General features: G+C 35.6%; 2 protein-coding genes across 2 annotated transcripts in view; both read right to left on the reverse strand.

Moving 5' to 3' along the window:
• The window catches only part of LOC123315095, a 62,660-nt gene that overhangs the window by 1,740 nt on the left and 47,889 nt on the right, over positions 1-13,031 (reverse strand). The gene's annotated exons all lie outside the window — the stretch shown is intronic.
• On the reverse strand, positions 316-2,186 carry LOC123315096. Its single transcript, XM_044900662.1, has 2 exons — positions 1,829-2,186; positions 316-1,594 (listed from the first exon to the last, which is right to left on the reverse strand). Exons 1-2 carry the CDS (start codon positions 1,875-1,877, stop codon positions 1,170-1,172), a joined length of 474 nt encoding a protein of 157 aa, XP_044756597.1. The 5' UTR covers positions 1,878-2,186; the 3' UTR covers positions 316-1,169.

Consider the following 13,031-nt stretch of genomic DNA (forward strand, 5'->3'; position numbering starts at 1 on the left):
AGAAATTTTTTTTCAACTTGTTAAAAAAAATATGGACATTCAAATGAAAATATATTTGAAACAATTACAAATTTATTTCTAATAGAATCGGATTTTATTGAGGCAAATGAAATATTTCATGACCTCAACAATTCCCCCGAAGGAAAAATGGGCTTGAATTTAAACGATACTTTGCATCAAAAAATTTATTCATTCAATGTAAAAAAAAGTACCTAGGTACTTAAACAAATATTCAATAAAATAACAAAAACTCTTGCTCTATAGTTGACCAACTATATAACATTCTGAAATTAAAAAAATATGGAAATGGTTAACCGAAAACAACAGACGTGCCATCTGCCATTTGATGAATATTGTAGGGTGTTCTATCAAGCATGCTCCTCGAGGAGATCAAAACCAATTCATTACTGATATTTATTGTTGGTTTGATTTCGTAAGCTTGTATATGCAAGTTGAAGCCAATAGTTATAACTGGACAAACAATAAAAAATGTGTCATCTCCCATATTCAAAACAAATTTTATTTCCCCAAATTCAGGCATTTCCCCACTCGCAATTAGTAAGCTAAAACCTGGCTTGTACATTAAATTATTAATTTTGATCCAGGCAAGAATGAAAGATATGTCTTCAATAAGTTCTATATCGTTTTTGTGAAATAGTTTTTTGAATATTTCATGATCTGGATGCAATGAGATGTCAGTCTCGGAGGGACCATGTGAAACAGTATCAATGATGTCAATAGAACTCAATAGTCTGCAAGATAATCGTAGTTGCTGTTTTAAAGATAGGGTTACAATTATGTTTTTTCTGCTTGTGACAGAATCTGCAAAAATCTTAAGTTTCTTATGAAATCCTTCAAATCTCATAGACCATATTAGTCTTGGTGGACCAATTTTCAAAATTATAGTGGGAAAATGTAACAGAATATGATGCTTAGGTTTTAGTGTGTCATTGAATGACTCACAATAATCTTTGTTGTGGTTTTCAATTAAATACTTCAAATGTTCTACAGTTGTAACAGATATAGAGCGATTCAACAAAATGTTTAATATTTGCCATACATTTATGAAGAATTCCCAAACTACATCTCCTTCTGGCACCAAATCACCAACTAAAACACCGAAAAAGTTGACAAAAGCCAGCATTTCGGAAGCACTCAGTATTAAATATTTATTTTTTTATATTTTTTATTTTAATAGGGGGTATGGGATTCCCAATATCCACTTCTGAGAAATTCAAAAATCTGATTCTCTCATTCAAGTTGTCAAGGCTGAAATACCCTTTGTCGACCAAATAGTATAGAACTTGAGCCATATCGTAACGTAAGATTCCCTCAAGCATATCATGCATCAAATCTACACTACAGTTATCTATAACATGGTAAGATGGTAAACAGTTGAAGACACATTCTTCTTTTATGCCAAAACTTTTACTCTTCATGTCCATTTCATAATTTATTTGAGTTCTTAATGAATACAAATCTTCTACAGTTTGAATTTTTGTCATCTCGTTAGGGGTTTTACAGAATCTGCAGAAAAAACTAGCTTGAAAACTTTCATTGAATCCCAATATCGAGTTAAGTCCTAAGTCGTCACCTAAAATTAAAACTACAGTAAAAAAGACTTGGACAATATCCCCATTAACTTTTATATGAATTCCAAAATCTTCCAAATATTGGAATTCTTTTAGTAATTTGAAGAAATCATTTCCAAAAGAAGATCTGTCTTTAGAGTAAAATAGCTCGGCTAAGAAAATGTTCTCCAATAAAGTTGCATATTCAGGAGGTAAACAAGCCAAAGAAACATACACTGCACCTATTTTGTGTATACCTGCTTTTGAGCCAAGTGGGTTGCAGCATTCGAAGTCATCAAAATACATATAAAGAGGAAAAACTATTTTGTTTTTGAATTTTGGTCTAATTTTTCTCCATAATGATCCTTGAAATAAACTCTGAAGTACATCAATAGAAGCAGATTCCTGATCAGATATATAATCCTGAGCAATCTGGAATACATTGGGAAGTTCAAAATATTTTTCAGAAGTTTCCGTAAGGGAATGACCTGAATGTTAGCTTTCTTAAAAACCATGATAGGTTGCTCAGATGTTTTTTTTTTACTCAAGGCAGAATGTTCACCAATACTGAATGTTTCTGGTTTTATGAAGCTATCAGTCTGTTCGGAGTACTTGAATGAGAGATATTCGGATTTAAAAGAGAAGAGCATTGTGAATAGAATATATTCACTGAAAAAAAAATTCAAATATCTCAATTTTACCCGACTTTGCATAATTTTTCAGACACACAAGTTGGGGGTAGTGGGGGGTGAATCGGTGCCCGACAAAATCAGTGGGTATATAGGTCTTAAAGAGCATTGTAAATAGAATATATTCACTGAAAAAATAATTCCAATATCTCAATTTTTCCCGACTTAGCATAATTTTTCGGAAACACACAAGTTGTGGGTAGTGGGGGGTGAATTCGTGCCCGACAAAATCAGGTGGTATATAGGTATTGAAGAGCATTGTGAATAGAATATATTCACTGAAAAAAAATTCAAATATCTCAATTTTACCCGACTTTGCATAATTTTTCAGACACACAAGTTGGGGGTAGTAGGGGGTGAATTCGTGCCCGACAAAATCAGGTGTTATATAGGTCTTGAAGAGCATTGTAAATAGAATATATTCACCGAAAAAAAAAATTCAAATATCTCAATTTCACTCGAAACTAGAAAATTTCCATTTTATTGACCCACTAGCCCGTTATTCATTCCTAGTAATAGTTCAGAATGGTTGTAGATACTCAGTACCCTCACCCCTTTTCGAGAACATCGTTTAATTTCATTTTCATTACCACTTTTCAATATCAATCCCGTACCAGCCTTTATTACGAATCAAGATACACCCCGAGCGGGCCGACCGCTTCACCGAGGCGCCGAGGCAAACGCGTGGCTGGAACTCGTGGCTGCACTCACACTGGTCTGTAATGAACTCATTATTATTACGATACTGAAATAGAGAAACTCATAATTGTTTTCAATTGAGATAGAAGTGCAAATCTTACCTGTACGATCTGTAAAGTTTTAAGACCCCGCAAAAACTTGAGACGATCACCTAAGTTCACAATAAGTTCTTTGATTAAATCCGGTGTCAGGTCGGACAACAGGTCTACTGAGTCAAGATTTTGTTCTGTAAAACAAAGTTGACAATAGGCCATGAAAGAATTTTCATAAATTGATTTCATTATTTTGCAAAACTATGTAATCAAATTTGATTTGATGAGTCATTTAGATATTCCACGAAGATTTTCATTGTACCAATAGATATAAGAAAGGGATAATTATTATAGATCATATTAAAACTCACCTCTGAAATGATCGGTTAAATGACCAATCCCACAGCTATTCAGGAATTCACTAACATCCATCACTGAAAATAAGTGGGTTAGACGCTTCAATAACGGCACCGGACACGCACACGCACGCTCATGCAGGCTCAAGCCTCAAGGAAAGTTAGGCGATGGCGTCGACGCTTTCGGTGACGTGGAATATACGCGTGCGCTATGGAGGGTCTCTACCCTCCATAGCGTGCGCTTTCAGCATAGCAGTGTTGTCGGATCTAGGCAACTTTGAATGAATAGTAGAAAGCAATATATTTTTTATAGTAAATGGCATTTAGTCAATCTAGTGAAAATGGACAGTATTCTTTAATTGTTAACTTAATAATATTCTGAGAAATAATAACCGTAATCAATTTATTTATTACTACCTTCTTTATATAGATCTCTAATTACTTCGTCACTCCATTGAAGTAGTAGATAGAGTATATATAGTATTCAACTAGCGGTAATAGTCATAACACACTTGATGAAATACACCAATAGCCTGAAGACTCGTGGTGCAAAATTCATCTGCGTGTGTGATGACCATTACCGCTCTTGGAATTATAATATATTTTATATTACAGGATTCATACTAACTTATGATTTTTATACCGATTGCATTAATATCCCAGCAAACATGATAACGTTATAATGACGTGAAAAATTCGTCACCTGTTACGTCATTTTCACTAGTTGAAAGACGTATGTTAGCCGTTGCCATGACGGCAAAATGTCACAGACGTCATTTTTAGTACGTCTGATTACGTCTGTCTGTAACCAATAAACGACGTTTTGTGACGTCAGAATACGTCCATTATTAGTTTCAGTGATGTGGTTTTCTTATATATATATATATATATATATATATATATATATATATATATATATATATATATATATATATATATATATATATATATATATATATATATATATATATATATATATATATATATATATATATATATATATATATATATATATATATATATATATATATATATATATATATATATATATATCCTCCTATCATTTTGGCTTCATGTAACATGCAAGGACCATTCATTGTGGCTTCAGGCGAATTATGACTTCAGTATATGTGAAGCCATAATGTAATTCACGTTTCCCGTTCATTGAAGCTACCGATTCGACTCTGTTTTACGTCATTCAAAGCACTGAGTGATGTGAAAGAACGTTGAACACAGATATCTGCTTAAATTGTAAAGATGACATCACTACAACGAAATGAAAATATTTTCTCCTGAAGCCCTAATGGTCGGAGAATGGTAAATATTGTATATTTTAGTTTGAGACATTGCCACCAGGGGCATGACTGTAGTATACATGTCGTGTATATTGTAAACCACACCTTGTACTTTATGGGCTCAGAGATATGGCAACATCACCTTCGCGTTTTTATCTAGTGAATAGGGAGAATTCTTATCCAGCGGTTGAATTACGAATGTCTTGGGGATGCAGAATTCTCATTGCGCTCCAGAGTTAGTCATCTTGTGACCTTTCGAAGTTCCTATGGAAGATACGTTATATAAACATGCTAATATTTTTATCGATGATGAAAATTCATTTTAGTTGAATACTGAAGAATAATTGATATGTTGATTCGGATACAACTTGTTCTATCGAAATGAATTTTCAAATATAAAACTAGTAATTCTGTGAATTGTTTATAGATGAACAGAATGGCCCAAATGCGACCTCAAGCTGAAACCAGGTGTTAACGCGACAAAATTAATTAGTGGACTGTAATGATTGAAAGTTTAATAATGAATAATTTTGAAACCAAAAGAAATAAGTCACCAAAACGGTAATTCGACTCACCTTTCTACTTGCATCAACCATGCACTATATTCTCGATTATTTTTCGGAGTTTTCGAAATTTTCTCCTCGAAACAAACTCGACCGTCGAGAGAAAGGTACTTTCTTCATTTCTCCAGTATCAGTTTCGTCTTTCGCTGATTCGCCGACGTTGTCAAATATACCAGTTCTGGTGTAAATTTAAGGCAAACATTTTCGAGCATTGGTCCATTCGCAAACAAAAAAAAAAAACATACATCCCGAATTCCTAACATTCCGCTCACCAAAACATGAAAATGTTTTCAACAAAAAAAAAAAAAATATTTAATTCTCCTTGAAAAGAGGTATTTCGAGTAGCTTAACCCAAAAAACAAAAAATAAAAAAAAAATTATGAATTGCATACATGTATGTCGTAATCCCAATATACATGTATGTTGATATCGGCACTGATTAGTCCGATCTTGGAAGTGGACACAATTTGGTAAGTCCACGTTTATAATGACCATCAGTCGTTTTTACAGATGCCACACGAATAACCCCATCTTTTCCAGGATATAACTCCGTTATTCTACCGGTCTTCCATTTTAGTGGAGGAAGTTTTTCATCCTTAAGCAGAACCAAATCACCGACATTTATCTCAACAGTGTTGTCCGTCCATTTCAATCTCTGATTCAAAGTATGCAAATATTCATTGTGCCATCTTCTCCAAAAGTCCTGATGCAATCTAGTTAATAATTGCCACCTATCAAGACGTTTAATATTTAAAGGTGCCAAATCAGGATCTGGCAGAGACGACAGAGGCTCCATGGTTAAAAAATGACCCGGAGTCAGTACGGAAAGATCATTTGGATCCGAACTGAGTTCAGTCAAAGGTCGGGAATTAAGTACCGCTTCGATTTGGACCAATAACGTGTTGAACTCCTCGAAAGTGAGGATTTGTTCACCTATCACACGAAATAAATGAGTTTTTACCGATTTAATACCGCCTTCAGACAGGCCACCGAAATGAGGAGTGGCAGGAGGATTAAATGCCCATTCGATTTTTTCCGTTGCTGCAACATCTTTCATTATATTCTTGATATAATTAGCGGCGCCAACAAAATTAGTGCCGCCATCGGTGTGGACATACGATACTCGACCACGACGCCCGATGAAACGGCGAAAAGCCGCTAGAAAACAGTCAGTGCTAAGATCTGATGCTAATTCTAGGTGTAGTGCCTTTGTTGCACAGCAAACAAACAGACATAAATAAGCCTTTTGAATTTTAGCACCCTTTAATCGGCTACTCTTAATGTAAAATGGTCCTCCAAAATCAATGCCAATGCACGAAAATGGCTTTACTTGGGAAATACGGAAGGAAGGCAGATTTCCCATCAAAGGTTGAAAAGTCCTAGGATTTGCTCTGAAACATTGAACACACTTCGAAATAACACCTCGAATCGCTCTTCTAGGTGAAAGAATCCAATATTGCTGCGAGATTAAATGTTGCAACGTTCGAGGACCAGGATGCATGTATTTTCGATGAAAACTTTCAATAAGCAATTTGGTCAATCTGTGTTGTCTGGGCAACAAAATCGGAAATTTTCGATCATAAGAAAATTTGGCGTTTATTAAACGACCACCAACTCTAAGCAAACCGGAATTACATATAAACGGTGTTAATTTGCGTAGTGTCTTCGAAAGTGGCAAATTCAGTTTCAGACGATTAATTTCCTCAGCAAACACAGTACCTTGGACATTTCGAATTATGACATTCAAGGCCATGTTCAGTTCCTTAATAGTGAGGAAACCATTTATCTTAGCTCGAGTTTTCATCGCATTATGTGAGAATCTGTAGAGGTAGGCTACGATTGATTGTATCTTACTTAGAAAAGAATGTTTATCTAATAAGGACAATACGATATTATCTTCAAACTGAATATTGAAAGAGTGAAGTTTCTGTTCGCCAAAAAACTCGTCAGAGGAAAAGTCTCCAGCAATAACTTCCGGAACAGAAAAAACACCTTTCAAAAAAGAGGGCCCCGCCCACCATAACGAATTATTTATGAGCTCAGAGGGTAGACAACCTCGGGAAGCTATATCTGCTGGATTCTCAGAACCACTTATATGGTGCCAGCAGTTCGGACTTGTTTTTTCCTGAATAGAAGCTACTCTATTTCCTACGAAAGTCTTCCATCGCGTTGGTGGAGACTTAATCCAACATAACGCGACCTTAGAATCAGACCATGCGAACGTTCGAGTAATAGTAAATATTGATGAAAATATCGACTGAATGTAATCCAAAATATTACTTAACAACACGGCAGCGCACAACTCCAACCTCGGTATCGATACCTTCTTCAGAGGAGCAACTTTCGTTTTAGCAAGTACTAATGTTGATTCGAATTCACTATCTGAAATTTTGACTCTGAGGTATACAACGCCAGCAAAACCCTTCTCACTAGCGTCACAAAATCCATGTAATTCGCATGATTCTCGTCTAATAATACCGAGAAACCTAGGGATTTCAAATGTTTCTAAACAATGTAATTCTGATTTATACTGATCCCAACGAGAAACAATAACCGGTGGGGGAACATCGTCCCAATCCAATCCCAAAGTCCACAAAGTCTGTGTCAAATATTTTGAAAAAAATGTTAAAGGCGCGAGAAAACCCAACGGGTCGAAGATCCTCGCCAATTCTGATAGGATACTGCGTTTCGTACATTTCCTGGATAAGATATTCACACTATAGCAAAAGGTATCTTTAGCAGGATTCCACCTCAAACCCAAAACCTTAACTATGGAGTCATCGTCAAAGTCCAATGGAGTCAGTTTGGAGTCATCCGGAAGAAAATCTAATAAAGCCGAACAGTTTGAAGCCCATTTCCTTAGAGGAAAACCAGCTTTATTGAAAATATTTATCAATTGCTCAACAATTATACGAGAATTCTCCAAAGAGTCACTACCACTCAATATATCATCTATATAAATGTCGTCTTTTAAAATAGATACTACAAGCGGAAAATTACAACCCTCATCAACGGCGAGTTGTTTTATTGTTCTGTTAGCCAAGAATGGAGAACATGTAACTCCGAAAGTAACCGTATTCAAAGTATATTCCTTGACCGACTCATCTTTCGAATCACGCCAAAAAATGCGCTGATAATTTCTATACTTAGGTGAAACCAATATTTGTCTGAACATTTGTTTAATGTCAGCAACAAACGCAATAGGATTCGTTCGAAAACGAACTAACAAATTAACTAAATCATTCTGCAACTTGGGTCCTGCGTACAATAAGTCATTCAATGAGAATCCCGATGAGCATTTCTGAGATGCATCGAAGACTACTCTGAGTTTAGTTGTTGAGGAATCGAGTTTAAACACACAATGATGCGGTAAATAATAACATTCACTACAATCGATCGAGTCCGATGCGAGGGACATATGTCCCGAATTCAAATAATCATGCATGAATTCCCCATACTGCCTTCTCAGATCATCACTTTTATATAATCGATTTTCCAAACTGAAAAATCTTCTAAGAGCGATCTCGCGAGAATCATTGAAAGAAGGTTTAACCTGCGATATAAATGGCAAATCAACTATGTATCGACCATCGACATCCCTAGTTGTAGTTTCCGTGAATATTCTCTCGCAGACTCTATCTTCTTCGGATATGACATTATGCTCAGGTATCCGTTCTAATTCCCAAAATCTCTTTAAAGTATTCTCTAAAGATTCGTTATCAGCCGAATTCGATACCAAAAATGACGACAAATGAACACTATCGAGAACCGACGAATTCTCCGAACGAATTCTTCCCGTTAAAATCCAACCGAATAATGTATTAATAGCTATAGGCTCTTCGATATTATTTTCGACCTTACCCGGAACCAATATTCGCGCAAAAATATCCGCAGATAAGAGCATATCTATTGAACGGGAATAATGAAACTTAGGATCAGCCAACTTCAAACACGAAATATGGGGCCAATTGACTGAACGAAACTTAAAATTAGGCATATCCGAACATATTCTAGGTAAGACAAAGGCATCGACCTGAATTTCACAATTAGCATCGTAACATGAACCTATGGTACAAGTAACACAGCCCTTAGGAAGAACGGGCGGGGAGCTTCCTATGCCATGAATTGAAGTTGCTAAGGGGCTATATCTTAAACCTAATTTATTTAAACATTTCGTTGTTATGAAACTGGCCTGACTGGCATTATCAAGAAGTGCACGAATTTTCTGTTTATTCCCATATGAGTCTGTTACTAGAATTTCCGCTGTCGAAAGCAAAACGAAGGATTCTGAAGACTTTAGTGGAGATATTTTGTCGAAATTATTCGAAGTTTGCAGGGAAACCGGTTGACTCGAAATTAACTGCTCATTCTTTGAACTAGAATCACCAGATACACCACTATGAACACTACTAGAAGTTGAAGTACTTGATTTATTTTCCAAAGATCGATCGTGCCCTGATTCGTTTACCGCTCGATCGAAATGTAGAAGTGAGTGATGTCTATTACTTCCACAGTATCTACACGATGTGTTATTTGAGCAACTACTACAGCGATGAGAAGATTGTAAACATCTTAAACATAATTGATGATTTTTAGCCAGCAAAAATCGATCATAAGAAGAACGATTTTGAAAAATTGAACATTTTATGTTTATGTGGTTCGATGACTTACAAAATACACACTGGTTTTTATCCATTGAATTCGTGTTTGCAACAAATGAAACCCTCGAACTATTTCTTCCACCTTTATGTGAACTGACCGAGGGACCTTTCTGGACAAGAGACTTATCGTTCGAAAATTCGACTGCCTCCAGGGCCTTGCAATGATTGGTCAAGAAATCCACCAATTCAGTATACTTAGGCAACTCTATCTTACTATGATCCAATTCAAATTTAGTTCTAGTTTTAGGATCAATTTTCTCTAAAAGAATATTGAAGAGTGGAAAATCCCACTCATCTACTGGAAAATCCAAATTGTCCAGAGCTGCTAAATTTTCCGAGAACACGCTCAACAACTTTCTCAAAACAATGAAGTTTTCTTTTTCCAGTTTTGGAAAACGAAAAATTTCATTCCAGTACGAAACCGCTAAAAGCCGCTTATTGTTATAGCGCTTAAGCAAACTATTGAAAGCAATAGGGTAATTTTCTCCCGACAATGTAATACCCTTAACTATTTCTAAAGCATCGTTGGATGTGCTACTCAACAGGTACTGAAATTTCTCAATGTTACTCAACGATGAATTTTTATCCACTAAGGATACAAATAAATCCCTATAATTTGGCCACTCCTTAAGAATACCTCCAAATGTGGGTAAAGATATTTTTGGTAGCCTAACATGAGATACCGTTGGTGGAATAGTATCCTTATTGTTAAGATTAACCTTTTCTACTAAATTGTAATGAATGGCTTTTATAGTAAAATAATTCCTGTCGACCACAGAACGAATAGCTTCCTGTGCCTCCAAAACTTCTTCACCCTCAACCGCTCTAATATTGACTATTTTAGAATGACAACTCTCAAACTGCTTATAAATCGGCTCTAACCTATCTATTCTCATTATTAGTTCGGAAATTAAGGACGGATCGCGCTGAGCACCTTTCGCCACATCAAGAATTTCCGATATTCGATTCGAAGCAGTTGTACGATTTGCGGTATGAATAGCCAACGAAGCCGCCATATCAGATGGCATAATGAGCAAATGACTGTAGAAGAAACTTTAAGGATTTCAATACACTAACTAGTATGAAATCCGACAACACTGCTGAGATGAATGCCGAGAAAGTATTCCAATTCGCAATTCAAACAATGAAATAATAATCTTTCCCTTTTTTTTTTCGCGCAAAAAATATACGCACATACGGAGTTATCGAATTCAATAATATATCCTTATATGAGATATGTAATTATGGAAATATTCAAATTAATAGAAAAATTAAAAATATTCAAACGACAATGAATAAATTCTCCAAATCAATTGAAATTAAAGAAAAAAAACCGAATCTGGCGCCGAATGGACCAATGTTAACGCGACAAAATTAATTAGTGGACTGTAATGATTGAAAGTTTAATAATGAATAATTTTGAAACCAAAAGAAATAAGTCACCAAAACGGTAATTCGACTCACCTTTCTACTTGCATCAACCATGCACTATATTCTCGATTATTTTTCGGAGTTTTCGAAATTTTCTCCTCGAAACAAACTCGACCGTCGAGAGAAAGGTACTTTCTTCATTTCTCCAGTATCAGTTTCGTCTTTCGCTGATTCGCCGACGTTGTCAAATATACCAGTTCTGGTGTAAATTTAAGGCAAACATTTTCGAGCATTGGTCCATTCGCAAACAAAAAAAAAAAACATACATCCCGAATTCCTAACACCAGGCTCCCAGAAAAATGTTTTCGGAGTTTTTACTGCGAGTCTCTGAAAAAAAAATATCAATAAAAAAATTGAAATAATCCTTTTGCTCCTGCGTGAATTCTTGCACTAATTGGTCAGGAGCAAATCAGATAGGAAAAATTTTTGCCTGACAATGAACGGAAAATGGCACTTTACAATTAGAACTGTTTAACGTTTCGAAGTCTATATCAGACTACTTCATCAGACGAATTCTTGAGAATCTGAATATATAGATATAGACTCCGAAACGGTACGCAGTTATGAATTTGAAGTTCCATTTCTCTTTTATTGTCAGGCAACAATTTTTTCTTTCTGATTGGGCTCCTGAGAAATTAGTGCAAGAAGCAGCAAATCGATTATTTTCATTCTTTAATTGATTTTGTTTCGGAGACTGGGAGTGAAAAACCTTAAAAGTTCAGAAGAGGCAGAATCCTCCCATATTGAATTTCAATCGATATCTGAATGTTTGTGTTTTGGTAATTCGAAAAATATCAGGCAATCCTTCACCCTGTAGCGTTTTCTCCACTCCTAATGAGGATCTTTTTCGTGTACTGAATGATGCTTCTTTATACTTTGGTCTTAAATTCAGAGCTAGATACTCCAGCATGAAAGAAAATGACACTTTTCGCCTAGCCAAATATTTGAAATTACCACTTCGCCAAGATTTAACTGACGCTCAAAATCGAAAAATTGTCGCATTCAATAGGGTTTTAAAAAGGGTATGACAGTTTTCAAATTAGGTATTATTCTTTAAATAGTGGACAATTTGATTGGTTAAAAACAGGCTTCTTTAGGGCTAATTCTTGTTTGACTGGGAAAGGGAGAATCATTTCACGATGTGGAGCGATACAATAAATGCTACTATTAAATAAGATTCATATAACATAACTTATTTAGATACTCATGTTAATAACAGATGTTCAAATTGTTTCCCTCAACCGCAATGCAAGCTTGACATCTTCTAAATGCCACTCGTGCAAGTTATGCATGCTCAGATGACCATCTTTTCTGAATGTAGACTCATCTGTCCATAAAGTTTTCTCTAGGAATTGCGGGTTTTCTTGGTGTTGTTAGACAAAAGCTATACGAGTTGATGATCCCGGTAAAGCAACATTTGTACTCGCAGTACATGCGTCTAATTTAATACGTCATTCTCAGTCTCGCTGCCACATTGTGAAATCTCTACCTATCTAACTTAAAGTAGAATGAGCCTCAAAGAAGGCCTTCGTCACACCAGAATCGTTCTAATATAACTAAGGAAATGTCTCGGAAACTGTTTTTTGAAAAAAATCAAATCGTCCAGTATTCAAGGAATGATCTAGCAAGAGTCATACCGTTTCGGAATCCTCATTGAATGCCCCAAGTTTTCCAGTTTCTCGCATAGTAGTTTTTCCATAAGTGTTGAATAAACTTGATCGATTTTTCTTCCAA

This window comes from Coccinella septempunctata, chromosome 6 (genome assembly GCF_907165205.1).
Source record: "Coccinella septempunctata chromosome 6, icCocSept1.1, whole genome shotgun sequence".
NCBI lineage: Eukaryota > Metazoa > Arthropoda > Insecta > Coleoptera > Coccinellidae > Coccinella > Coccinella septempunctata.